The 25,991-nt window shown below is 39.1% G+C and overlaps 2 protein-coding genes and 1 pseudogene across 2 annotated transcripts; all 3 read right to left on the bottom strand.

Annotated features, from left to right (window-relative positions):
• Positions 1–654: 654 nt before the first annotated feature.
• On the bottom strand, positions 655–6,682 carry LOC137186435 (cytochrome P450 2F3-like). Its single transcript, XM_067595372.1, has 9 exons — positions 6,283–6,682; positions 5,606–5,768; positions 5,086–5,235; positions 4,130–4,290; positions 3,566–3,742; positions 3,142–3,283; positions 2,463–2,647; positions 2,215–2,356; positions 655–2,004 (listed from the first exon to the last, which is right to left on the bottom strand). Exons 1-9 carry the CDS (start codon positions 6,451–6,453, stop codon positions 1,817–1,819), a joined length of 1,479 nt encoding a protein of 492 aa, XP_067451473.1. The 5' UTR covers positions 6,454–6,682; the 3' UTR covers positions 655–1,816.
• A 3,130-nt stretch (positions 6,683–9,812) lies between these two features.
• On the bottom strand, positions 9,813–15,664 carry LOC137186903 (cytochrome P450 2C16-like; annotated as a pseudogene).
• Positions 15,665–16,483: 819 nt separating this feature from the next.
• si:ch1073-83n3.2 (uncharacterized) lies at positions 16,484–21,575 on the bottom strand. Its single transcript, XM_067595836.1, has 5 exons — positions 21,487–21,575; positions 19,323–19,581; positions 18,927–18,960; positions 18,489–18,675; positions 16,484–17,390 (listed from the first exon to the last, which is right to left on the bottom strand). The coding sequence occupies exons 1-5, from the start codon at positions 21,539–21,541 to the stop codon at positions 17,035–17,037; spliced, it is 891 nt and encodes a 296-aa protein (XP_067451937.1). The 5' UTR covers positions 21,542–21,575; the 3' UTR covers positions 16,484–17,034.
• Between the last annotated feature and the right edge of the window lie 4,416 nt (positions 21,576–25,991).

Below are 25,991 nucleotides of genomic sequence, written 5' to 3'. Positions count from 1 at the left end.
TCATGTTTTATGGTGTATTTTTCACAAAACATATATAGAGGCTGGGGAAACGACAACATATACCAACAAATAAAATATGAACACTATAAATTCCAATTACAGTAATAAAATGGTGTTAGGAAGATGTGTGAACAGAGTGTAATCAGTGATAAAACAACACACATAATGTATGTGTATGATAACATATCTTCTCCTAATGCTGAACTCTTTCTTAGGTATCTATGTATTGACAGGTGGTTTATATAAATTATATACAAATTAGACAATCAGGGACTCATTTTGCTTTCTGGCATCATTCACAAGATTATTTAAAGATCATTTTTATTTGCACTTTTTGTATTCTGGGGACGTAACTAAACTCAACAAGTCAAAAAAAATGTAAACCGCTGTAACAAATTAAAGGAGACAGCTTTGGTAAACCCTTTTTAACATTCGGTTAAACCTTTAATCCTTGATTGAATCTAAAAACATTTGAGTAAATGAGCTGTGAGAACCACGTGACTTGTAATCTTGTAGTTTTACAATCCACCGTCGAACCAGCCATCGCATGTTGGATGTGAATGTTTCACTCAACAGATTGTAATTTACTGTAGCTACAATAAGGCATTGAGCAAGCTGGCACACAGAGTCTGTAAACACATGTCACACACAGCGTTGATGTTGTTAAGGTCCTTTAATAGGAATACCGGTAACACTGTTTAAAGCAATAACAGTAGAGTTGACTGTTCTGAGCTGGTAAATATAGATTAGACATTTTTAACTATGTAATGTCACTGTCAATTATGATCTCAACAAGAGTCCAGGAAATTCACACTACAAAAACAATAACAAAAATATATATAGTATCTATTCTTCTAGGATTTTTTTCCCTTTGGCACCAGCACCATATTTGGTGGTAATTTCTTCAACAGTTCAAATGGAAATATCTTGGAAATACCGAGAATTTAGTCTTAACACCACTGGTTTGAGAATTTATATAAGACAAAAGATTTTACAGAAATTCAGTTGGGCACATGACAATACTTTTTTTCACTACTAAAAGTGAATCAGATATTTTTAAACAGGCCAACAGTACCACATATTCGAAGGCCAAAGCGCAAAACCTCCTATCTGCAGAATTTTCTGATTGGCGGATTTCACTTTGGATGATGAGAACAAGGAAGGCTGCTCATATTCAGTCTGTCTGTGAGATAATCCCGCCCTTCGTTGTGACAGAAAAGTCACACAACAACACAAAAACACAACGCAGAGTCCCTGGGTGTGTAGAGAGGCAACAGCACTGAACGTTCATTTCCAGTGGACCAGGAAGCAAATACACTGAATTTAAGGAATTCTGACCATAGTATACTACAATGTAGTTACTATTACATTTACTACATCTTTTTACCTGAAAACAAACTTCATTTTATTTTTAATTTAATTTTAATTTAACTTAATTTAGAGCATCGTTTTGTGGAACCTCTTCCAACTTGCACCAAGTGCAAAAGGTCCTATCTGCTCTTTGCAAGGCATTAATATCTAGTCGGTATTGTTAACACATAATATAATAATATAGTCCAAAAACAGTGTATTATGTATTGGGTATCCTTAACAAATAGCATTCTGCAAGAATTTTTAGTTTTCTCAAAAAAGTGCATTTTTCAGATAGGAGGTTTTGCTCTTTGGCCATCGATATGCTGATAAACTAACTATATTATAGCCATTTGGTTTCTACATTTTAAAGTTATGTGCCAACGTGTGTCCCCTTTTTCTCCCAATGAAAAATGTATTCGGAGGAGAAATATGGGTTGAAAACACCGGTATATGCTGTGAAATATCATGACTGCCGTGGCGTGGCGATGATGTCGTACCTGCGAGGCACGTTGGCAAAGCCACTAAACTCAGGACTGAGGTCGATGCTGTCAGGTCCTCCGGGGCAAGAGAAGGTGAAGCGCTGCAGAAGTGACACCATGAAGAGGAAAATCTCCATGCGAGCAAGCGACTCTCCGACACAAGATCTCTTTCCTGAGAAATAACCACAAACAAACCACTGAGGAGAAATAAACCTGAGATAAATTTAAATGTTATTGTAGTCGCTGGGTTTATAATTGGCCTTTTATACACATAGCTACGACAAGCATGACAACACTAAATGTTAAAACTGCTCAGCCAGCAGGTCCAATGTTCAGCCACATTCTCTGACACACAGTTGAAGGATATTAATTAATAATTTACCTGCAGAAAATGGCAGAAATGCAGGATTTTTCTTGAAGTTGCCATTCTGGTCCAAGAAGTGCTGAGGGTTGAAGGACCAGGGAGTCGCCCAGTGCTTTTCCTCTTTCAGCACAGAGTGTAACAAGGGAATAATTACTGTATCCTGTTGAAACAAAACATTATATCAAACTGGGGCGTTTTCTATCACCTGTGAACATTCTGCAGCGTTTTGTTTTTTTAAGTAATACCAGAAACTGAAACCAGAATACCTTGGGAATCGTGTAACCCCTGAAAGAGATGTCACGTAGTGCGTAGTGAGGGACGCTCATGGGGACGATATCCATCAGACGCTGAATTTCATGGATGACTGCATCTGTGAACGAAAGGGACTTCCTGTCCTCCATACAAGGACAACGCTGTCCAATCACAGTGTCAATCTCCTGCTGAATATTCTCTGCAGAATGAAAAATGTTGATACATCAATCAGTAAATCAACAGAAAATCAAACAACTGTGATTATTGATTAACACGTCTTTTATCGAGCAAAACAGTCAACATTTGTAGGTTCCAGCTTCGTAATTTCTGAGGATTTGCTGCATTTCTCAGCTTTCCTTTTTTAGACTTGCCTGAAACTCACATCTAGAGTACAAGTACAGTGTACTTGAAAGTATAAATCAAAGTACAATGAATATAACAGTAGAGGAAGCACAAAATGCACAGATCATCAAGATTACATGCAAGCAATGACAAGGTGCAAGATCAAGAGCCATAGTACCCTGAGTCTATTAAAAATATATCAACAATGATCGTGTAAAACATATGTGTTTAAAAAGATAATAAGCTAATAAATCACTTAATGTAAAAGTTATTTGATTTGTTGGATCCATCATCGGTTTCTAGGTGAAGAAAGTGTCCAGATTTTCTTTTACACTCTTTTATGTGACCTACCTTGTATTTTGGGGTATTTGATCAGAACACTTAATGCAAATCTGATAGTGGAGCTGGTGGTTTCTGTTCCTGCCAGGTACAGATTAAACACCGTTGACACCAGGTTGTCATAGTGGAACTCTGTTGTGGGAATGTGCTTTTCCTAAAAGAACCAAACATTTGATGATAAAACCAGAGGGATCAAAATTCAAGATGTTAAAATGCACTTGAGGGAATTCATCTGTGCACCAAGTGGTACAAAGTGCTCAGTAACTACAGAACGATCTGTAATTATCTACAGATTTGAAAATGCACCAGTGAATAATATAAAACAGGTTAAGAAATGAGTAAGCATGCTAAAAATGCTGAGTGAAGCAGAACAAATATTCTTACTTCTGTCCACAGTGTTTATTCTGGCTCATGAACTGACTGAGTTCAGTCATACCTGATTTAGTCTGGTGAGGAAACAGTCGATGTAATCTCTGGGGGAGTTGGGGTCCAACGTGTCCTGGTGCTCCTGGATCTTTTTCGTAATATATTCTCTCACCTCTTCAACTTTGGCAAACATTTTGTGGTGTTGACCTGGCAGCCGTTCCATCAACCCAGGGAAGACGTTATACAACTGTGATAGGGGAGCGGAGAGGCCTCGGGTGAATAAGGTGAAAAATATGTCTCACAACCAGTTTTAGCAGAGTAGAGAGAACCTGGCAACCTTTGGGATTTAACAGGCACAGAGGTGCCACTCAAATAAAAATCCACTGACCCTCCCTGCTCACAGACCTCAAATCATTCCCTAAGGCAATAAGAGTATGCATTCGACATGGAGAAGAATCTTGCATCAGTTTACTTTTACTGGAGAAAAGTATTTAACCATGGGTTAGACTTAAACTGAAGCTTTAAATAATTCATGAAGAATTGAACACAGACTCTGCATCTGAAGAAAAGGATCTTGCTCAGAAACACTGAAGTCTCCATTATGCCTCACTTTCTCTGCACCTTCTTCTCTTACCTGACCCCTGGCACTGCTGCCGAATCTCAGGACCTCTGAGATTATCTGCAGCAGGTTGAGGAAGTGGTCGTCATCATAGCTTAAGCGTTGACCGAACACTAAGCAGCAGATCACATTGGACACGGTGCAGCTCATGAAGTACGTGGGATTAAAAGGTGAGGCTGAAGAAAAAGGAGAGAGAGAGAGAGATTGCTCAATACGTTTCCAATGTGAGCCATGGCTTTGCCTTAAAATTTGAGACACACGTGAATCATGAATGAATAATAGAACTGCCCAGGAATAACTCTTAAAAGCTTCCAGTAATCATATTCCCAGAATACTAATATCAATATTTTGTCTTTAGGTGTGTATATCCCATTTACTCACCGAGAACAGTTTTACTTGGAACTAGTTTCTCCCAAAGAAGTAGTAAGACAGAGCGTAAGGACAGATCGGATGATTGTGCAAAAAAAAAGTGGGTCACACGGATTGAGTGAGATTTGCTTGCACGGTCAAAGCTGAATTTTGGCAGTGAGAGCAGACAGTGCATAAAGTCAGACCTGATTTGTCCCCGCACATTCAAAGTCTGACTCCGCCTGAAATTTGGCCTTGAGTATACATCGATTACAGCTCAGATTTCTCAACTGATTTGTGAAACACAAAGTATTAAACTACTATTCATAAAACATCTTGTAGCTTTGTTTTGTTTGGGGGGTTTTTTTGCAGGAAAATGAAGGCAGCAAATCACTTAAAACATAAAGAACACACTGTTAAAAACTCAAAATATTTGTTTACATTTGTGCATTTGTCTTACAAGTCATGTTAAAATCTCACCTGCCCTATTTACACAGTTTATTTAAGTTTATGTCGTTGGAACAAGACGAGTCATCTCCTCGTGATTTTTAATTATGGCCTCGTACCTGATGGAGAAAAACACAAACAGAGCGAACACAAGGCAAGTGCTTGCAAATACATACCTTTGGTATTATTGATGCGGGCCACCAGATGTTTGCTCTCTTCCTGGATCCACTCCTCCATCCTCTTACGTCCCATCCCAAAGTCTCTCAGCGTTGTCAGGGTGAAACGTCTCAACTGCCGCCAGCGTTCTCCATTACTGATCCCCAAACCTTTGAGGATGTAGACGTAGTAGTTAAAGAAACTCTTAAAAAACACTGTTCTACACAAACAAAAGAAACTGAGAGCTTGAGGGGCGATAAGAAAGTTGAAAAGCTTATGTGGCAGCATTTTGAAGAATTTTGGAGAAATAAAATTTAATTTATTTTCCCAACTTTGTGATTTTGCAACATATAAAAGATAGAATTTGAATACATTTTACTGTGTATTTAAGTCTATTCAATATTTTGGGAAGTAATGTCTTTCATCAGCATTAAAAGTGCAACAGAAGACAGACTTTACACTTTTTAACCAGAAAATATCAGTGAAGGAAATGATTTGCAGCCCAGTGTTAGTGACACAGATAGATAACGTCCACATTACCATAGCCTTTGGTAGCTTTCATAATAAGAGGAACAGGCCCTCTGCCAGTGAAGTCATCCGCTTGATCCACTAGTGCTTCCTTTACAGCATCATATCCTACCAAAACCACAGCTCGCTGACGGCCCAGGTACACGGTTATCACAGGGCCGTAGCTTTCACCGAGCTGGAGGTTAAACAGAGCGATAGACACACATTTGATTCTTGTCCAGGCATGCGAGGAACAAAACAAAGTAAACACAACCGGAGCAAAGCAGAGAACAAAACACCCTGATACCCTGAGAATCTTGCATTGTGGGATTAAACCCCTAAACACAACAATAATCATAGACATTCAGGTCACAAACACAAAACTTGGCTTTGCAAGACAAGAAAAAGTAGATTATTTCTCTTAACAAGCGAGGTTGATTCAGTATTACAATCAGAATCAGCTTGAGGCAAGTCATTTAGGCATACAAGCAGTAATTTGTATGCTTGATATGAGTCTGGTTTTGGTTTGCAATGTACTTTCACACAGTGCCAAGAACAAATATACAGAAGGATTCACATACAGCCAAAAAAAAAACTTTCTAAACAAGGACAAACTAGCACAATACAGTAGCTTTATGCACAGTCACATCGGTGGGAAAAACAGATACATATTTATGTATCTCAAAGCTGTCAGTCTTACACACACTCACCTTTACCAGAGTTTTAAATGGAGCTCTTTTGTCCAGCTGGTGCAGGTTTCCTATGATAGGCAGGCTAGAGGGTCCTGGAGGTAAACGAAACTGTCTACGATTCTTCTGGCTAAACAGCCAAAGCAAAATAAAGGTTAGCCCCGCTAAAATCAACGTGCCAGAAAACTCCATAATGTTCCATGAAAGGAAATATCCCACTTCTGTCTTCTGCAGTCGACTGAAAGGTCCAAGTCTTCGGGGAGATCAGCTGATTATGTGAATACCTGCAGCTTTTACTGCTGCTCGTTAGGTGGCCAACCCTTATGCTGGATTTCCACACTGAGTTTTGGAATGCAGCTGAGCGGGTAAGAGGTCAGAGTCACTCAAGGTCTACGAGCATGTTTGTGCACGACCCAAAGTCTTTTTCTGTCGGTTTAATCTAAAAACAGTTTGCCTAGGCACCCTGAGACCGATCATAAATATTGAAATTTATTCCACTTGTTACAAATCCCACTATACAGACCTACTTAAGAGAAATGTTGAGGGTAATATATCAAAATCAGACAGAAAACAGCTCAGAAGATGAACAATGATTGTGAAAACATTGTGAGCGAGCAGATAAAAGAAGGACATGGTTTTAAATAAATCAGTTTAGTAGCAGAAAGACCGAACCTGCTTTGCAAGTCAAAACCACAACTGATGTATTCACCAAGAAGCTGCCAGAAAAGAGTTGGATATGTAAAGAGTACAGATTTTCCAACTCCAAAAAAATTCCCCCTAGAGAGCAGTTTTTCAACCACAAATTCAACAAGTGAGATTGTTTAGAGTATTACAATCAGAATCAGCTTTAGCAGGCATAACAAATGCCAAACACAGATGATACCATGGGTCATCACACACCCCCCAACTCATGCAACTATGCAATGAGAAAAGTACTGGAAAGAGGCCATCATTGAGTCCGCGATTATGAAACACATTATCCTGCTCATGTTTGGTTAACAAACAGAGCATCGACTATCATCAGGTATGCACTTGAACGGTAGCAGTCAACTTTTGCAAAAGCTTACAGTGCACTGCTCGTAAAATTCATAATAAAATATGTGTTTTAAGAGGAAAAGTGGGTGTTTTACCTGCAGAGAATAATAAGTGATGAAGGTTGAATGACCAGAGAGTCACAGTCGTCCACGTCTTTTCATCTCTCAGTAGAGAGAGAGCAGCGTGGTGAAGATTACTGTGCCCTGGTCAGACTAGATGTCATGTCAGCCTGATAAAATTACAAGTTTATGTTACATATTTTGTTATTTTATGTTACCCTGTACAGGCTGGTATAGTAGATTATAAGTGCATGAATAAAAGAAGGGAGGAGTTTTATTATTCGCTTCTTACATTTTTTCAAAAGCTTCTGATGATGTGAATCAAGACCTCCTAATGATGGGAGGCTATCTTCATCCATCATGGCTCTTTATCAGGTTTGTTTGTTGTAGGTCGGTGGACATCGAACTGCAGTAAATGATTTATTGAAGTCAATTCTTTATGCACATTTTTTATCACAGCCATGGATATAAATCTTAATCCCACGATATGGACATTTTTATCATAATATTTTTAGCCACCCTGTTCAATTTGCTATGTTTATTGATAAATATCACTGGTTGTTTTCAGGGTGCAGGACATTACATTAGACCACCTTAGATATCTACAGCCAACATGTCCTTATACCTAAATTACTAAAAAACACATAGATTTTAGATAGATAGATAGATAGATAGAACAGTTCTTCAAAGTAGCACTTCAAAAACTCTCATATGAGCATTTGCAAATCTACCACACCTATAGAAATCAAAGCCATCCATTCCATCTTTAGTCAGTTTACCCCCAAAAAACATATCTTCTCACCTCTTACTAAAGATATTTAGCTGTGTAGACTGGTCATACTGGTCTTTCCATTTCATTGGCTTTTACTGTCCATATGCAAAGATAAACTGATACTAGATGAACAACCTCATTATTTTAACAAACAAGAAACACACTGATTATTTTGTTTGAACATCTCCTGTGAGTGTTATATGGTGCCGTTGGGAAAGAATCATCATCAAATAAATTCTGGTTGAGGTTTGGTGAAGAGCGGAAACCATAGCTGACTGTTTGCAGGAAACTGAATGCCAAACACAGTTTAATCAACTGAAAATCCCACTTAAAATGTTAAATACGATGGACTGTGATTATTTGGATGGTGTTTTTGTTTGTTGTTGTTTTGTCCTCAACTCCTTTTACAGCCGCAGTAGTTTGTTTTGGTGTGGAAATATTCAGACTACTGCCTGTTGACTGAAATTACTCTGCAGGGACATAATCCTATGATATAATACATAATATTATTATTGTTAATTAATATCTTGAAAATATGATTTTAAAATACAACCAGTACTTTCATTTTTATGGCGAGCTCAGTCTCCTACAAGCGCAGCAAAGCTTTTAGCCGTAACTCACCTTGACACATCTTAGGAAGAGTTCTTTGGGTCCAGTTATTGTAGGTCTCCACTGAGAGGAAGACCAGCAGGTTCTGGACCTAAACAATACTTCTTTCAGTTTATCTCTCAAAGCAGCCACAGAAAAAAAAGACTAAGAGTAATGATGCAGAAAAAAATCAATTACATTGTCCCACTTTATCTTCTTGTTGTGTTCTCACTGCTCAACAGATCTCTATTGTTGTTTTTTATAGAGGCAGTCTATCAAAATAACTTTGTTTCATATTAAAGGAGCAGCGAGTTGTCAAAGAAATGCTGCATTAATCCAGAAGAGCACAATGTGATTCTCTGTGTAGCTTCAACTGCAACAACCTTGCATGGCTTGATTGTTCATATATGAATAAAAAAGTACCAGTACTGCAACTTTAAATGAATATAAATGGTTACACCAACAACTAGATCTGGAGGGATGATGGTAAAAGACCCTGTTTGAAAATAACCTTTGCTCTTTCAAGGAGTGTTTCAATGGAGGCCAGTAGGAGTGTTTGCTGACCAGTATGAGTTTTTCTACTGGTTTTTACAGACATGATACAGTTGATGTCTTGGTACTTAGATACAAGTATTGGTTTTGTGTGGAAACTGTAAAAATAAAGGTACAAATATGTGAAATAAAACCCTGTTTTAGATTTTGTCTTCTATTATAAGTAGATACATTTCTATTTTAGTAGCTATTCATCCAATCAAATTCTGTGTAGAATCACAGTACAAATGCATTATATAAAGAAAACAACTTCTTAACAGGAATATACACTCATCTTCCTCAATAGGAAGTGATTTATTGCCATTTGTATAAAAGGATTTAGTGCTTTTATATAGTAATAGTAGCAATATATTTTATAGCAGTAATACATTTATCTTTCTTGTGTAAGAATACATGCTAACGCTTAACACAGGAACCAATAATTGATTAAAATATATTCAAATAAAAAATATATATATATGAAAACTGCCTAAAAGAGGATTCATAATGATGCTATAAGAGACACTGTTGTTTAAATTTTTGAGTCTGAAAATCCATTCTCTATCTCACAATATATATACAATGTTTGTTGCACAGAGGTGCTGTTGATGTCTCAGTGCTTCAAGTGATGGTAGACTGTCTGTGTTTCGCTGTGGCGTGGCAATGATCTCGTACCTACGTGGCAGATCGACAAAGCTGCTGTACTCTGTAATGAGGTTTATACTGTCAGAGCCTCCGGTGCAGGAAAATGTAAAACGCTGCAGCGGTGACACTAGGAAGATGAAAAGCTCCATTCGAGCCAGTGACTCGCCAACACAGGCTCTCTTACCTGAAGAGAGACATAATCAAAAAAAAAAAACAAAGAGCTGCATAATGAAAAAGAATTGCTTGTGATTGTAAAGGAGAGAAATGTGAGATATATACTGTACAAGTAGCACAAAATGACTCACAAAAAAACTATCATGTAAAACACAGATTCATGAAGTTGTCGGCATGTTGGTACACCAGCATGCTAACATCTAGTAGTTAACATTCACATTAACTGATGACTTATCAATTAAGTACTTGTGTTTTACCTGCAGCAAATGGCATAAATGCAGGAAGTTGCCATTCTGGTTGACGGGTTGAAGGACCAGGGAGTCGCCTGCTGCTTTTCTTCTTTCAGCACAGAGTGTAAAAAAGGAATAATCGCAGCGTCCTATCGAGACAAGATATCATGTCAGTCTAATAATATATTTTTTGCAATACATTAGGTTAATTCCTACAATATTGCAGGATGCACTCTAATTACAGGATGGGTTCACAATTTTTCAAGTCTTAAAACAACAGTCAGGAGCCCAGATGAACATTAAAACATGTTTTTCTTGCTGTAATCATTCCTCCTGTTCATACTGACCATTAGAAGATCCCTTCATAATGTACTTACAATGTAAGTGATGGGGGGCAAAATCCACAGCCCTCTTTCTGTGTAAAAATGTATTTAAAAGTTTATTTGAAGCTAATATGAAGCTCAAATCAAGTCAAATCAAGTAGATATCTTTCAACGTTACAGTCTTTTTAGTGCCAAAGTTCCTCTTTTTGTTACTATACTTCCAGCACAGCTAAACAGGGAAACACTGTCTGAGGAAACACAAAGAGGGAATTTGATGCTAAAAAGACTGTAAATGTGTCAGATATCCACTTGATATGACTAACTCAGACTGCTGAAGCCTCATATAAGCTTCACATCAACTTTTAAATGCATTTTTTGCACAAAATGATTGTGTGTGCGTTTGAAGGGGATCTTTTGATAGTCAGTATGAACAGGAGGAATGATTAAAGCAAAGAAAACCTCTTTCACTGTTCATATGGGCACCTGACTGTCTTTTTAAGACAGACCTGGAAAACTGTGAACTTATCCTTTAATGTTATCTTGTAAGGTCACCTTGGGGATTGTATAACCTCTGAAAGAGACATCCTGGAGTGTATAGTGAGGGAGGCTGAAGGGGACGATGTCCAGAAAACACTGCACCTCATGGATGACTGCATCTGTGAAAGGGAGGAACTTCCTGTTCTCCATGGTGGGACAACTCTCTTGTCCAATCACAGTGTCAATCTCTTGCTGCATTTTCTCTGGATAAGACAAAGCAAAAAAGTATTCTAAAGTGTTGTTATGCATGTTATTAGGCAGATGCATCTACAGACTTATTCAGTTCTTGACGACAATGTCTTAAGAATTGGAAATATAATATCCCTCTCTCTTCTGTAAAGGGACCTATCCTGTATGTTTGGGTTTTTGATCAGCACACTTAGAGCATATCTGATCATAGAGCTGGTGGTTTCTGTCCCTGCCAGGAATAGATTCATCGCCGTACACACCAAGTTATCCTTTTCCTGAGAGGACAAAGTGGTAATAGTGCTGTAAGATGCACAACAGAATCAAAATGTAAAATATGCAGCAGGTGACAGTTGAGTTTTTGTTTGTTGTTTGTTCTTTCCAACCTGATTCATTCGGATGAGGAAGCAGTCAATGTAGTCTCTGGGCGAGCTGGGGTCTAGAGTCTCTTTTTGCTCTTGAATCTTCATCTCGATAAACCCTCCTGCCTCCTCAATATGGGCAAAAACAGTGTGTTGTGGGCCGGGCAGACGCTCCATGAGCCAGGGAAAGAGATGTGTTCAGTAGGTTGGGACATTCAATCCGGTATGTTGTGTATAAAATTTAGGAAAGTATTACAGAATATTCTTACTTAATATGTTTTGGGCACCATATGACAACTGGACCATCAGCCTCTGATTATTTGACTCACCCACCTCCACTTACATGACCCAGAGGGCTGCTAGCAAACGTTATCATTTCAGAAATTATGTTGAGGAGGCGCTGGAACTGCTCATTGTCATGTCTGAACCGTTGGCCGAACGCCAGGCAGCAGATCACACTGGACATGGTGCAGCTCAACAAGAATGTGGTGTCAAAGGGTGTGGCTGGAGGAGTGGGAAAATTAAAAAGGTACTAATCAGAAGTCAAAGTGATGTTGGAAAGACCAGAACTTACTTAGCATTCATCTATCCAACATAACTACAACCTGCAATCATCAGCCTTGTATCGGGGTGTGTTTAGACATTTATTCATGTACGGAGGTTTATCTCGGCCAAACTTTTTAACATCAAGCAACTTTTATTGATCAATATATAAATTTTAAAATATTAAGTGAAACAATTATTTATAGTAAATTCACATTCATATATTGATCACCTCTCATGACCAGATTTTACTCTGGGCCTCTGTTGATGTTCAGGCTGTCCCATTTTACCAAATTTGCAATCTTTTAAAAGTAAAATGCAGTTTAAACTGCCCTGTGTGGTATCTTGAGTGAGGCTTCAGTGTGTTTTTTAGCAGGTTACGCAACATATTCTATGTTTACTTTGCATAAACTGCCATCAGAAAGAGATAAGAACTTAAGATAGCAGAAAGAGAGAGATAAACACGCTGACAGATTCAACAAAGCTTCCACACATTCCTTTACACACACCACTTACTTCATGTATCATCGTAGGGTTTTTTATCTGTTTGTTCAGTGTATTTGTTGCTAAAGGTGTTGATGATCTAGGTGTTCATATTCATTCAGGTGTAAGGTTGGATTAGCATCTCTTTGACTATATTTAATGTACTGTACTGAAACATACAAGAGAGAAACCCTCTGGAACTGTAGCGCCATACAAAATAAACTTGACTTAAGAGATTATGAAATAATCCTCTTTCACATCAGCCTCGTGTGAAACATGTGCTCTTACAACAACAGCTGAAAACACACCTTTAAATGCGTCTATGCCCTCATGTGTTTGCTCTCTTCCTGGATCCACTCTGCCATCCCTTTGCATCCCATCCCAAAGTCTCTTAGGGTTGTCAGGGTGAAACGTCGCAGCTGACGCCAGCGCAAACCTGACAATGGAAGCATGCAAGAGAAGCCGTACAGATTCGGAGACATGTAGGCATGAAAAAAATCACTGTTCCCAAGACAGAGATGAGAGATTTGATGTGTCTTGTGTTACCGTAGCCATTAGTAACTTTGAACAGAAATGGCAGTGCCCATCTGCCTGTGAGGTCATCTACCTGGTCCACCAAGGCCTCCTTCACTGCATCATATCCTACTAAAACTACCGTCTGCTGCCAGCCCAGGTACACTGTCATCACAGGACCGTAGGTTTCACTGAACTAGAGCAAGACATGCTGTTAGAGGAAGAAACATTCTCAGGTAGATTATGTTGTTTTTATGCAGATAAAATGCACCTTTAGAAAGTCAAAAGTCAAATTCAGTACGACTGAATAATGAAGAGACAGTCTGCTTTCTGTTTTTTTTTCCAGATTACAGGATACATTATTATAGAACCTTAACATCAATAATGCTAAATAATTTTATTCCCAAACTCACTTTGAGAAAGCTTTTAAAAGGTGTGTTTTTGTCCCGTTGTGGCAGGTTTCCTATGAGAGGAAGTGCCAAAGGCCCTGGAGGTAAACAACACTCCCTGCTGTTTTTCACACTAAATAACCACAGCAGAGCTAAGATTAGCCCTGCCAAGATCACTGTGGCAAAAAAAAAAACTCCATAACGCTTGTTAAACTTTCACACTCTTCTCGTTTCCTTGCTGGTCACAACAGATCTCTCGTTACTGACTTTCTCTCGGTGATTGATTAGATGCAGTCTCGGGCTCTTTCATCTGAAAAAATTGTATTTATATTTAACAGGGAGTTGGCAGGAGCGCTGCATTGGACCATAGGTGAGCCGTGTTACTTTCTGTGCGCCTGATCTTGCTTTTCATTGGATAAAAGCCATGCATGAAGAGAGGCTGACAAAACAAACTGTCAGAGCATTTGACCTGAGTTATATGGAGATATGGATATGCACTTCTTCTGTCTTCCCTAAGATTTGACAGGAATTACTAAAACTGTACGTTACTGTATGTTTCAAAGCTGAGTTCATTTGAAAACCCAGAAGTGTGAACTTTGAGGTTTACTTGACATGATGAAACTGTTTTAGATACGAGTACCCTGCAATGTCAACAAGAGGCCAGTAGTCACGGCTGGGTTCATGTGCTGGGAAGACAAAAACTAGCTAGTTGGCCTCTGTTGATATCTCAGGCTCTCTTTATGATATACAGTAAATCAGACTATAAATGATCCAGAAACCATATTTGAAAGGGCCCTTTGAACATGTTTTCTAGTGTGATCAGTCAAACTCTACAGCAAAAACAGTAAAAATTTAATAGCGTAGTATAAAATGTTTTGTTTTTGGAGCTCTTGCTCTTTTCACCGCAGCATGACAATGAGCAGCTGGCCACGTAGCACGATCGCACAGCTGCTGCGTTGAGGTTTACACTGGAAGTCTAATACAGGAAAAGAATGATAATAAAAAATAAAAAGCTTGATTTTTAGCGAGAGACCCGCCAACACGAGCTCTCATACCTGAGAGAAGAAACACTGCACTGTATGAGAAAAAAAAAAAAAAAAGGGATTGTGGGGTTGAAGCCATTATATAACACGAAATGACTGGTTCCCATTAGTCTCTGGCAAAATCCACACACAGGCTGTAGTTGCTGAATGTTAACAAAATACTCATTATTGTAATAGTCTCCATCCATTTTAATCCAATAAATTGATAAACCAATAATTGTATCATCAGGAATGACACAATTTACTATGCATGCTATGTGCTCAAACATAATATATGTTGTATCTTCATAAAGTCTGCGAGTTGAGCTTCAGCGTGTTATGTAATATATTCTATATTTTGCGAACAGAAAGAGATAAGGATTAAAGAGTATGGCTGAAGAGAGAGGGATAAATACCCTGAGCAATCCAACAAAGCTTTCACATTATCTTCTTAGATGTTTACTGCAGACTCTTTGTTTCATGTATCATCCGTTAAATTGTTCATTCAGTAAATGTTTTGATGAATATTCAGATCTTTTCACTCTCTGTTTGGCTGCTTCTCTTAGCAACGGATACTATGTGTGTGACTAACTTGTGAGGCCGTACGTACAATTTATTTTTCCTCAAGATGTTTTTGCTTAGTGTAAAGGTGTTTCATTTCTTCTATCCCCCTTGCATCCATCCCATAATCTCTTAGCGTTATCGGTGTGGCGTATGTCACCAACTCTCACCTTCAATAACTTAACTCCATAACTTTATTTAAAGTGCTTTGCTGAGAATAAAAACTCTTACAACATACTTACAACAGCATACAGCACAGGCTTGCAATAAATTGAAGGATTACTTCCTTCAAGGATCAGCAAAGATGTGATGTGATCAAATGATCTATGTTAAATGTGATCGATGCCCTTTAGCCACACACCAGTGGACATTCAGGAAGCCATAGATAAATGCAGGAAAAAGACTGTATGAATGGATTCCTTTGATGAGAGATTTGTTACCGTAACCCATTGAGGAAAAATTCCAAAGAGGGCGTTTGCCCTCTTCTGCATTTTCCATCAAGGCCTTTTTTTACTGTGTTGTATCCAACAGTCCACTGCAAGCCAGATACAATGTCATCACAGGCCTGTAAGTTTCTCTGAACAAGTTGCAAGACATTTTTTGTCAGAACAAGGCAGATTTCCATCTAAATTTAACTGCTCATGTGCAAATAAAATCCACCTTGAGAAAAGTCAAGGTTAAAGGTTACAGTATGACCAGCCAGATTGTAGTATTCATTATCATACCACCTTGAACCCCTGTGAATAATCTTAATTAATAGCCAAACTATTAACTTGCAAAGGCTTCTGAAAGATGCTTTTTTTTGTCCAGCTGTGGCAGGTTTCCAAACAGGAGTAACTCTAGTCAGTCATGGACGCAGATGATCTTTTCTGGGGTTTTTTTTTTTACAATAAACAGCCACAGCAGAGCTTAGATCAGCCCTACCAAAATCACTGTTATAGAAAACGTTCTTTACACTTTGTTTTACTGTTGTCTCCTCCAGTTACTGCTTCCTGTCTCCTCATATAACCCACTGTGGCGCAAAAACTTCAAATCCAGATCACGAGCTGCAACTGCAAGAGATCATTTTTGATGTGAGACAAAATCTCAGATAAGCACACAAAGCCATTCAAGCTCTGCATATCCCCCTCTTGTGCAAATCTGCTCTATCATCCCTCCTCTCCAAACCTCGGCCTACTGTCTGCACTGTCGCTCCGTACCAGCCAACAAACAGCAGATTGATGCAAGAGAGAGAGAGAGAGAGAGAGACGTATGGTCATGGTGAAAGGATTTATTCAGAGCTCGCCTTTGGACTGCATATCATGTAAGATACTGGTATGAGTAGATGGTGGGTTGAGGGTTAATTTCTGAAAGCAAGGAAAAAAATCAAGCACCAATGAAATGGAGAGAATGAGGAGAAAATATTTACAGTGATCACATTTTTAAAAAAATTATAAAATAAACACAGCGATGAGACATACAGTGGAGAAACAATATTATCATTCTGAGACTAAAATTTCCTCAAAAATGTCTGTGTGGCTGACTGGAATCGTTATACTGCTCACCCAGTTAACCTCAAGCCGTCCTGTGGCATGGAAAGAGTGATACAACACAGACAGACAGTGTTCAGAGGAGTCAAGATCATGAATGATTTACCTGAAGAGCATGGGCATAAAGCCAGGAAGAACATCTTCATTAATTTATAAATCAGACGAATAGATAACCCAATGAGTGATTAATTAATAACAATGCCCTTATATTATAAAGGGATACCAACACAGGGATTTCTGATGAGATTAAAAGGTCTTTCAAACAGTTTCTCTCTCTCTTTCTGGCCACGACTAAAAAGCAAATCCTCCACAGTCAAATGCATCAAAGTCGGAGTCCCCTTCAAAGTCAAAGCTGTTGAAGTGCGGGGAGTCGACGTCCTGGCTGCAGGCGTGAAAGGAGCTTCCTGCGGGAAGCTCGGATAAGCCTCCTGCGCCGTGGGCAAGCTCCGGGGCTCTGCCGGCAAGGGGAGAGGAAGGGGAGCAGGAGTTGATGTAACCTATAGCAGAAGAAGCGGCTGCCCCTCCCATCAACAGGCACACTGCCCTCACCGCCCGGGCATCACTGCTGTTGCCATGGCGAAGACAATCTGACACACGATGAGGGGGGGCCATGGAAACGCTCCGCAGAGGCCGTCGTGGTCCACTGGCTGTAGAAGAATTATAAAAGAATATCAACAATATTCAAAAATACACAAAAGTGTTTTTATCAAATACACCAAATTGGGGGAAAGTTGTCAAATTAACTTTTTAATGTGTAGTTTGGGTTTTGGAGATTCTTACTCTTTTTTTCCAGTCAGTCATTACTCTGGCTTTAACCAGAAAAGTCTTCCAGGATTCCTGGATGTGTGTAGGTCAAGTAGTAGGTCAAGTTTATATGATGTGACTGTATAAACAGTATATCAGCTATATGTATCACGTAACTCATCAACAATTAATGAGCCAATTTCAATCCTTTGTTCATTCCTTTGAAGCTCAATTGAGAAATATTTTGACAATAACACCGAATCGAATTACTTATGAATGACTAACTCTACAGTTCTTTGCAGCTTTTAGCCTCTTTTTGTTCATTGTTTGGGTCGTCCAGCTGCTAGCTGCTAGTGTACACTATCTGTCCACTATGAAACGAAAGAAAGGTAAACTAAAAAGGAGTGGTTGGTGAAGAATGAAAGCATTTTTTAAGAGATTTATTACAGGAGTTGGTCTGCCAAAACAGATCTAAAACACAAGTGGATACTGGACTAAACATTTATCAAGTGGAAACAATATGGTATGACTCCAGTGGGATACTCATGCTGACATGTGTCTGCTGGATGTATACTTAAGAGAAGATGATGTCTCGACCACACTTGTTGAATAAAGTTGAGTGTGGAGTGGAGTGGAGTTCAGATGTCTCAATAACCCAGCATACAGAGGACAATCTAAAAGTAGCTCTTACATTTCTTGTAGCGATTAATTTTAGATTGTGTGAGCCATTACAGAAAATAGAAATGCTGTAAGTTGTACACAACAATCAGATGAACAGACGCATGAACTTGCACCAAGCTGTCGAGTGATCTACTTTAGCAAATCGCACATCTGCATGTGTCAGTTTTTAGTCTTCCAGAGAAATTTCAGTTGTATTGAAAGAAAAGTTTTTTTCATGTCTTAAGAAAGCAGTGAAGACGTTTTCTTCATTCACCCTAATGCAGCATTAACTTGTGAGATATTACATATGTCAAATAACTACAAATGGCCTGATAGCTGACCTTGACTATGGCCTACGTCTCTGAAGGAGCCTCCCCGTTCAGTGACTCGAGACAAAGGAGGGGTGCCCTCGCTGACCCTGGGCGACCCGGGGTCTTTATCGCTAGAGGAGTCGGGCAGGGGGTCTCTGTCGGTGATGCAAGGAGTGATGCTGCGCTGTCTCTGAAGGGTCAGAGGTGACATGACACCCTAGAAAATGACACAAATACATAATTATCACAGAGATAAACTGGGTAGCCTCATATATATCATAATATATTATGCTGTATGTTTTTAGATATATAGCCTGTGTGTTCTCAGATATTATTAGGAAATAATACATAGAGATACTTTGACACACAAAACTATAAATGAGAAGTGAGATATTGAGATGAAGAAACAAAAACAGGGTTGAATGACACAACAACGTGACCAGACTGCACTCAAAACCGCTGACTCACCTCTCTCACTTTCCTGATTAACTTCTGCCACAGACTGCGAAAGGTAAATATGACAAGTCATGATATTTGAACCAGATCCAGGCTTGCAGATTATCACATCAACAATCAAGTGTATTTGTCCCAGTCTGGTAAACATCTGCATGATAGTAACTGGGACAAAGGAGACCTAAATTCCAGCATGTCATTATGTGCAACATCTGATAATGAGTGGGGTAAAGGACATTTGAAATCCAATGTGTATGTGTGTGTGTGTGTGAAGGGGAAAACTTCCCTACTATCACCTACTTACTATCTGAGAAAGCTGAGAAAGCAGCAAAATTGGCCACAAAATCTGTATAAGCCTCCCACAACCAAAGATAAAACACTTAACAATATGCTTATTTGAGAGGGACCCACTTGCAGTCATCAGGGTTGTCTGTCAGCAGCAGCAGAAATTTGTTCTGTGGCAGGATGAGGGCGAAGCAGCAGTCCCTCCTGCCCCCTGGAGGCAACTTAGGCAGGTCAAGGATCTCTCGTCCCTCTGCGATCGACTCACAGTTGGTTTGTAGTGCTATCACCTGGTCTGGAGGAGACTCTGCATCCCGGCACACCAGTAGGCTTCCCTCCATCGTCAGCACAAGGTACTTCTCCTTCCACTGCTTAAACATGAAGCCCCCTGCAGCAAAAAAAAAACACAGTATCACAGAGGGAGCCAAGTGGGGTTAGTCCATTTATTTAAGATTATTTTGATTTAAGATGATGTTGCAGTTCTCTTAAGTGATTGAAGCTGAAGATAACAACATGTGGACAGAGGAAGTTTCTTTTTTTTAACCACTGTCTGCAATCTTTCAGCATAGAGAAGAGTCTGTGCTTGTTTTTCCTTTTACCATTTTCTGCTGTTCTTTTGTTGTTGTTTTTTAAGCAAGAAATAAAAACAACTCCCATGTGAATTAAATTTTCCCGAGCTATATTGTCCATCACAGTCAGCACAAACTTCATCCCAGAGTAATTCATCACTGAGTGACCAGGAAAATACAAACAATACAACAACAACAGTACAAAAGCCTCAAAAAAATGCCTCTGAGCAAAAATGATCATGATAATGTTGCTTTATATATGTATTTGTTAAAATGAACCCCTCTCGGTCCTATTTATCAGGGCAGCATTTGATTTCAAGTTAGGGCTGTTCTGAACCTGTGTATAAAATAATACACAATTACAAAAACAAGAAAATGGGGGAAAAAAAGGCAACTGGATGTGGCCTGAAATTCCAAATAACTGGGGAAATCTCAGTGCTGAGAGCAGCATCAAAAGTGTGAATGTTGTTACATGTAAATGATTATAAAGTGAACCTTTAGCTGAAGCAAAAGCGTCTGTTTTTGGAACACAGATTTCAGGACAGGACACACAGCGCTGGATAGTAAGTGTCCCAGACAGCCGTCCATTCTGTAATAACGATAATCGATGGCGAGCACATGTTGATGGACAGGTAAGATCTGCTCTATTTCTCCATACAGAGGATTAAAGATGAACAGGTGGATTTTGCAAAAGAGAGAGAGAGAGAGAGAGAAAGAGAGAGGTATAGGAGTTTAGATTTGATGATATAGATTTGATATTATAAAGCAGTATTATTAAGGTATTTTACTATTATTAGTCTCACACAGTCAAGAGAGGAAAGAATAACATTCTGAACCGCTGACATTGCTAGTAAATAGTATCCTCTTCCTCAGTCCACCGAGCCACCATGACGCCACTATTAAATGACATCCAGGGAGATATAAAACAGATGTAATATAAGCAAAAAGACATGAAACACTGGCTCCTGAATCATGACTTGGCTCTGAAAATGAATATCTCATCATTCTTTAAAAACACATCTGGGAGTGATGATATCAGACAGAACGGCTCTCAGACTGAAATCATTCATCGTTGGAGTGCTGATCTGAGACAATACTCCTCTTCAGTAACTGTTGAGTCAACAGCCCTGTGAGCCCTTGCGGTTCTCAGAAGGATAAATGGCATAATTAAAGATGTATTACACTATTATGTTTAATTCGGTAATATTACATTATCACAAGCACAAGTTCACCACACAGTACAATAAGTCTATTTTCTTCTTTCCGCTAAAGCACTGAGGTCATTCATAAAGTATAGTGATTTGTTTTATTTTGGATTTCCTTTTTCCTCTTTAATGATAAGTACTGTAGCTGATTTAAGATCAAAACTCCTCACATAGACCAAATTCGTGACATAAACTCTGATCATCCACTGTCTGTTTACCAGATTGTGAACAAGGCCTACAGTATAAAACCCACAAACAACACCACAGCAGATAACTTGACTAACTCGGTTGTCAGGTAGAAGCTGCAGCCAAACAGGAAAAACATTTAAAATTCCATCAGTAACATCACGCAACACAGATTTAATCCAAAAAAAAAAAGTGCCTAGTGCACTGAATAACAATGACCTCAGATATCTAGAATGAGCACAAACATGAAACAACAAACAGATACGATCTATCACCCGTTGCATGACGACAGAGAACAACGGCACATGGGTGAAGGACTCAAAGCGGGCCTACCATATTTCCTCAGGAAGCCTCGGTGAACGCCTGCTGTGCTCATGCCTGCGGTCATCAAAGCAAAGCAGGGAAGGCAATGCGAGGCAGGGCATTTGATGCTGAAAAATAGGGTAAGAGAGGGAGAGAGAGAGAGATAGAGAGAGAGAGAGAGAGAGAGTAATCCCCACTATTTAGGCCTCCCTGTTGTGAGTGGAATTGGAGCCGATGCCCGCTTATGCACACATAAACATCATATGAGCGTAAGAGGCCCAAATAATCATAGCAGCGATGGATAAATCCCACCAGAAATATCCAATGATTTTCATCGCGGCCATCACCAGATGTCATGTCGGACTTTCCCATTTCTCCTCTCGCAGGAAAAACATGTACAGATTTAAGCTTCTATTTGCAGTCCTACGCTCAACATATGGCTGATTCATAATAGCTTATCATTAAACTGCCATCAAACCTGTTTCCTAGTGTGTCTCCGAGCACTTGGATGGCCTCCGAAACCAGGGGCTTGGATCTCTCCTGCTCAGGCAGATTAAAACAGAGAGATTATTATTCTTGCACATCTGGAAGCCTGTTGTTGCAGCGCCGTGGATAGGCCCAACCAAGATTTTAATCTGTGCAGATCTGTGGGATGTGTGCCCTCTTCTGAGCGACAACCTCCAAGATATTAACTGTTTTTTCAATGTCATATATCCAAGTGGGATTAAACGCGACTCATTGTGTCAGCCTGTGCTCACTTATCACAGTTAGAATAACATTATGTAACAGGAGGGATCAAGAGGGGACGACGCTGTCATTACCGCAACCGCCTGGGCCACATATTCACGGATAAATAGGTTGTAAGACGGTGAAACACACAGAGTTTATTTAGCACAGCGAGGAAATTAAGTACATAGAAAGAGAAGACATTTAGCATTTACTCAACAGATATAAAAGACAAATAAATGTACAGTATTCAGAGAGGTCAAAGGTCACATTCACCTACAGTAGAAGGTGCAGCTAAAATCAGTTCAATGATTTGTTCAAGGACCCTTCAGCAGGCCTGACAGTTGAACAAATGTCTCTACAGTAAGATTGCGGTCCTCTTTAAAGGAAGAAGGTTGAGAAGAAGCTGAGTGAAAAAAAAACGTATTGACACTTTTATTAAGGAGAATTTATCTCTACTTAGTAATTCTAATTACATTTTCTCTTCCCAATCCCCTCTTCTCATGTTGCAGTGTAGAGATTTCTGAGAGTAAATCTTCCAAACTGTGTGTTCAGGGGACAAAACTCATTGAACCTAATATGTGCTTATCCGGGGGTCTTTGGTTCTGAAACAAACTGGGAATTGACTGAGTCCCCGTGGAGTCGAGAGGAGTTTAACACATGCAGATTGAATGCGTTCACACACATGTGGCAACTAAAAATAAACGCTCTTGAGAACTTAGATTGTTTGTCTGGTTTTTATGCAAACAACAACTGAAAGGAAGGATTGACAGGGCACCCAAAAATCATCACATAAAACAAACATCACTGAAATACACACAAAGGTCTGTATAAACCCACAAACTTTCCAAACACAAAAACACACACACAAAAAAAACACTAATAAACATGCAGATTTTTAAAAAAAAAATCAAAATCCTGAAAAAAAAAAGTCTGAAATGTCCTTCGTGACATCACTAATGTGTCAAAACGTTTGTTTTAAAGCCTGTTTCTTTTTTCAGTGACTCTGGAAGTCTATTGACAGTGATAACCAGCTGTGTTTATGACTAATCAGAAGCAGAACTACTTATTAAAAACCAAATGATGAAGAGGAACCAAGCCATCTTCCCTACGGTGACTGTTAATTTTCCATCTGACAGATCAAGTGTATTTTTTCTGAACGGTATACACTTTTAAAATAAAGCAGATGTTAAAAATCTAAAGTCATATTCTAGTTGGGGTTCAGATCATCGGGCATCTGCTCTGCGGTTGATGTTATAAACCTTTTTGGAACATCCGACCCTGAGAAAAATTTCTCGCTCGATTTGATTCTCACATCTCATCAACAGACACTACTTAACTCTGACTCTTCATTTGCCAGATTAGACTGTTGAATCTCATTAAAGAATTATGCACCTTATGCACATTCAGCCATTTTGGGGGAATCTGGGTGCACTCTGCAGGTACCTTGTTGCACGAGATGTTTACATACAGAAAATACTAAAAGTATTTATACTCAGTGCTTCCATGTACAGCAGTGTTATATTTCTGGTGTTGATGAGAAATGTTCATATTGTTTTTAATACTTTCATACAGCTCACACTGTGGTAGCTCACATGACTTCTGTATATCTGAATAAATGCTGAAAAAGTCAAGTTTCTGACAGTTTTAAAACATACATAATACACTTTGCATATATATTATTTAGAATATATATAAAAAATGTCAATAGAAGTACAGGTACCAAAACACACTTATGGTAAAAGTATCCTCAAAATTAATACATACCACAGTTTGGTAGCCAAAAGTACTAATAAACATGTTATATTCTTTATATACATTTATTGGTACTTGGTCTCACGTGCAGCATGCAGGCTTTGCATTTTTCACCAACAGGGGGCAGAAGAGCCTCTGTAAACTTCAGGCAGTTCTGTCACGTGTCATGACAGTCCTTGTGATGTATCAACAGGTTGTGGAAAGCAGTTTGTCTTTGGCTGCATCCAGTTTGCAGTCAGAAGAAGAAGAAGAAGAAGAGGTGAGTTCATTATTACCGCCCCCGGGTGGTGCCGTAGCTGGGAGAGCAACAGTGAGGTGTTTCCCATGTCTTGCAGCCAGTAGGGACCGTCCTTAGAGACCAGCAAGTTGTTTTGTTCACCAAGCAGAACACAATAACACAATAACTGGTGTCCATATGACTTATTTTGCTGTTGAGTTGGTTTTATAACTGGAAGCATGTGCTTTCAACTCTCTTAATCCACTTTAGCTTCACCTAAAAATCCCTTAGTCTTAAAAGTCCTGGTGTTTGGTGAATCAGGTTTTATTGATTTTGGTGTGGCTTAAACCTAAACACAGCCTCGGATCTGATGCCCATCCCCCTCAAAACCCAAACATTCACTCCTTCCAGGCCCATCCAGCCCCAAAAACTTTGTGTTTTTGAGTAGAACACCCCTCTTTCTTGTACAGGACCCCCTCGGTGACCCTCTTCCCTCCCTCCTTGCCTCTCTCTCTGTGCCTCTATCTGGGAGCAGTGAGAGCACCATTGCTCAAGCTCCTATTGAAAAGAGAGCGTATACAATGGGGTCTTTCTCAGTCGCTCTCTGTCTCCATTAAAGACCCTGGGAACACAACACTGTCCACAGGGCCATTCTTAAAGGGCCAGTGAGACCCAGGTCCTCGCAACCTGAGTACCAGTACCTCCCATCATTTTCATGGGAAAAGAAAAAACATATATATATACATACATAACAAATCAATTACTCACGAATGCTATGTGAACTCTGCACCAGCATCACCTCTGTCCAAACATACACAATCACAAGACATCACAGTCTACGGCAGCACAGTACGAGCCGCTCTACTGCTCCCCAGCGTCTGATGGGAATCAGGGACAGCGGCACTTATTTAGACTACAGTTGATGATGCTTCAGTCTGTTTTGGCTGAAATGGCAAGTTCAAACAAATACCTAGACATACTGATGACATAATGTGGAGTAGCAATAAATACAAACAGTAATAGCCTGAATTACTATTATTACCTTTTTTTTTGGATTCTTTCTCTTTTCCATGGCCTCCATCCAGGTTGTCATTGTAAACATTGATATGCCTACATAAAGGTTATAGAAGCATTTTAACCAGTTACAGCAGTAAAATTCAGATTGTAAAGGGACTTCACATATTAAATTTACATGCCACCGTTAAAATTCACTGGGAAGCTTTTGGTTTATTACCCCAAGTCCTAAGAAGTTGAGGAGCAATTTGATTTTACTTATTTCAACTTTTTTTTCAGTTAAACTGATGTGTTTTGACTCAGGGGATGATGATAACTTCAATGTCCAATAAATAGAAAAGCAGAATAAAAATAATGTAAAACCTTTATTTATAAGTCGTGAAATAATACAGCAGCAATTATAGACAGCTAATATCAAATCAAGCACAATTAAAAAAACAAAACAGATTAAATCAGATCACATGCACAAATAAAAACAGATAATATTACAACCTATTCTAATGTAAGGATTCATTTATTACTAACCAAGTAAACAAGGCAGGTAAAGCTATTGTTTCTGCTCTTTAATACACATATTCAAAAGCTTTTCAGCTCACTGTCTCATTTGTTTACATGGAAACAGACTAATTCATATCCTGCCTGGACAAATAATTGTCCATCATGTCGTTGATCCACACATGGTCAGTTCATAGTTGACACATATACTTTGTTTCAAGCGGGAAACGGGTGATTTACTCGACTATTTACAACCTCTGGGGATCCGTGTGTAATTAAAAAGCGAATGGGTGATTGTGTTGAGACAATCAGCATGCCCCAGGGTTTC

The sequence above is a fragment of the Thunnus thynnus genome, chromosome 7 (assembly GCF_963924715.1).
Source record: "Thunnus thynnus chromosome 7, fThuThy2.1, whole genome shotgun sequence".
NCBI classification, from domain to species: Eukaryota; Metazoa; Chordata; class Actinopteri; order Scombriformes; family Scombridae; genus Thunnus; species Thunnus thynnus.
This window is presented reverse-complemented; position numbering and strand designations above follow the sequence as displayed.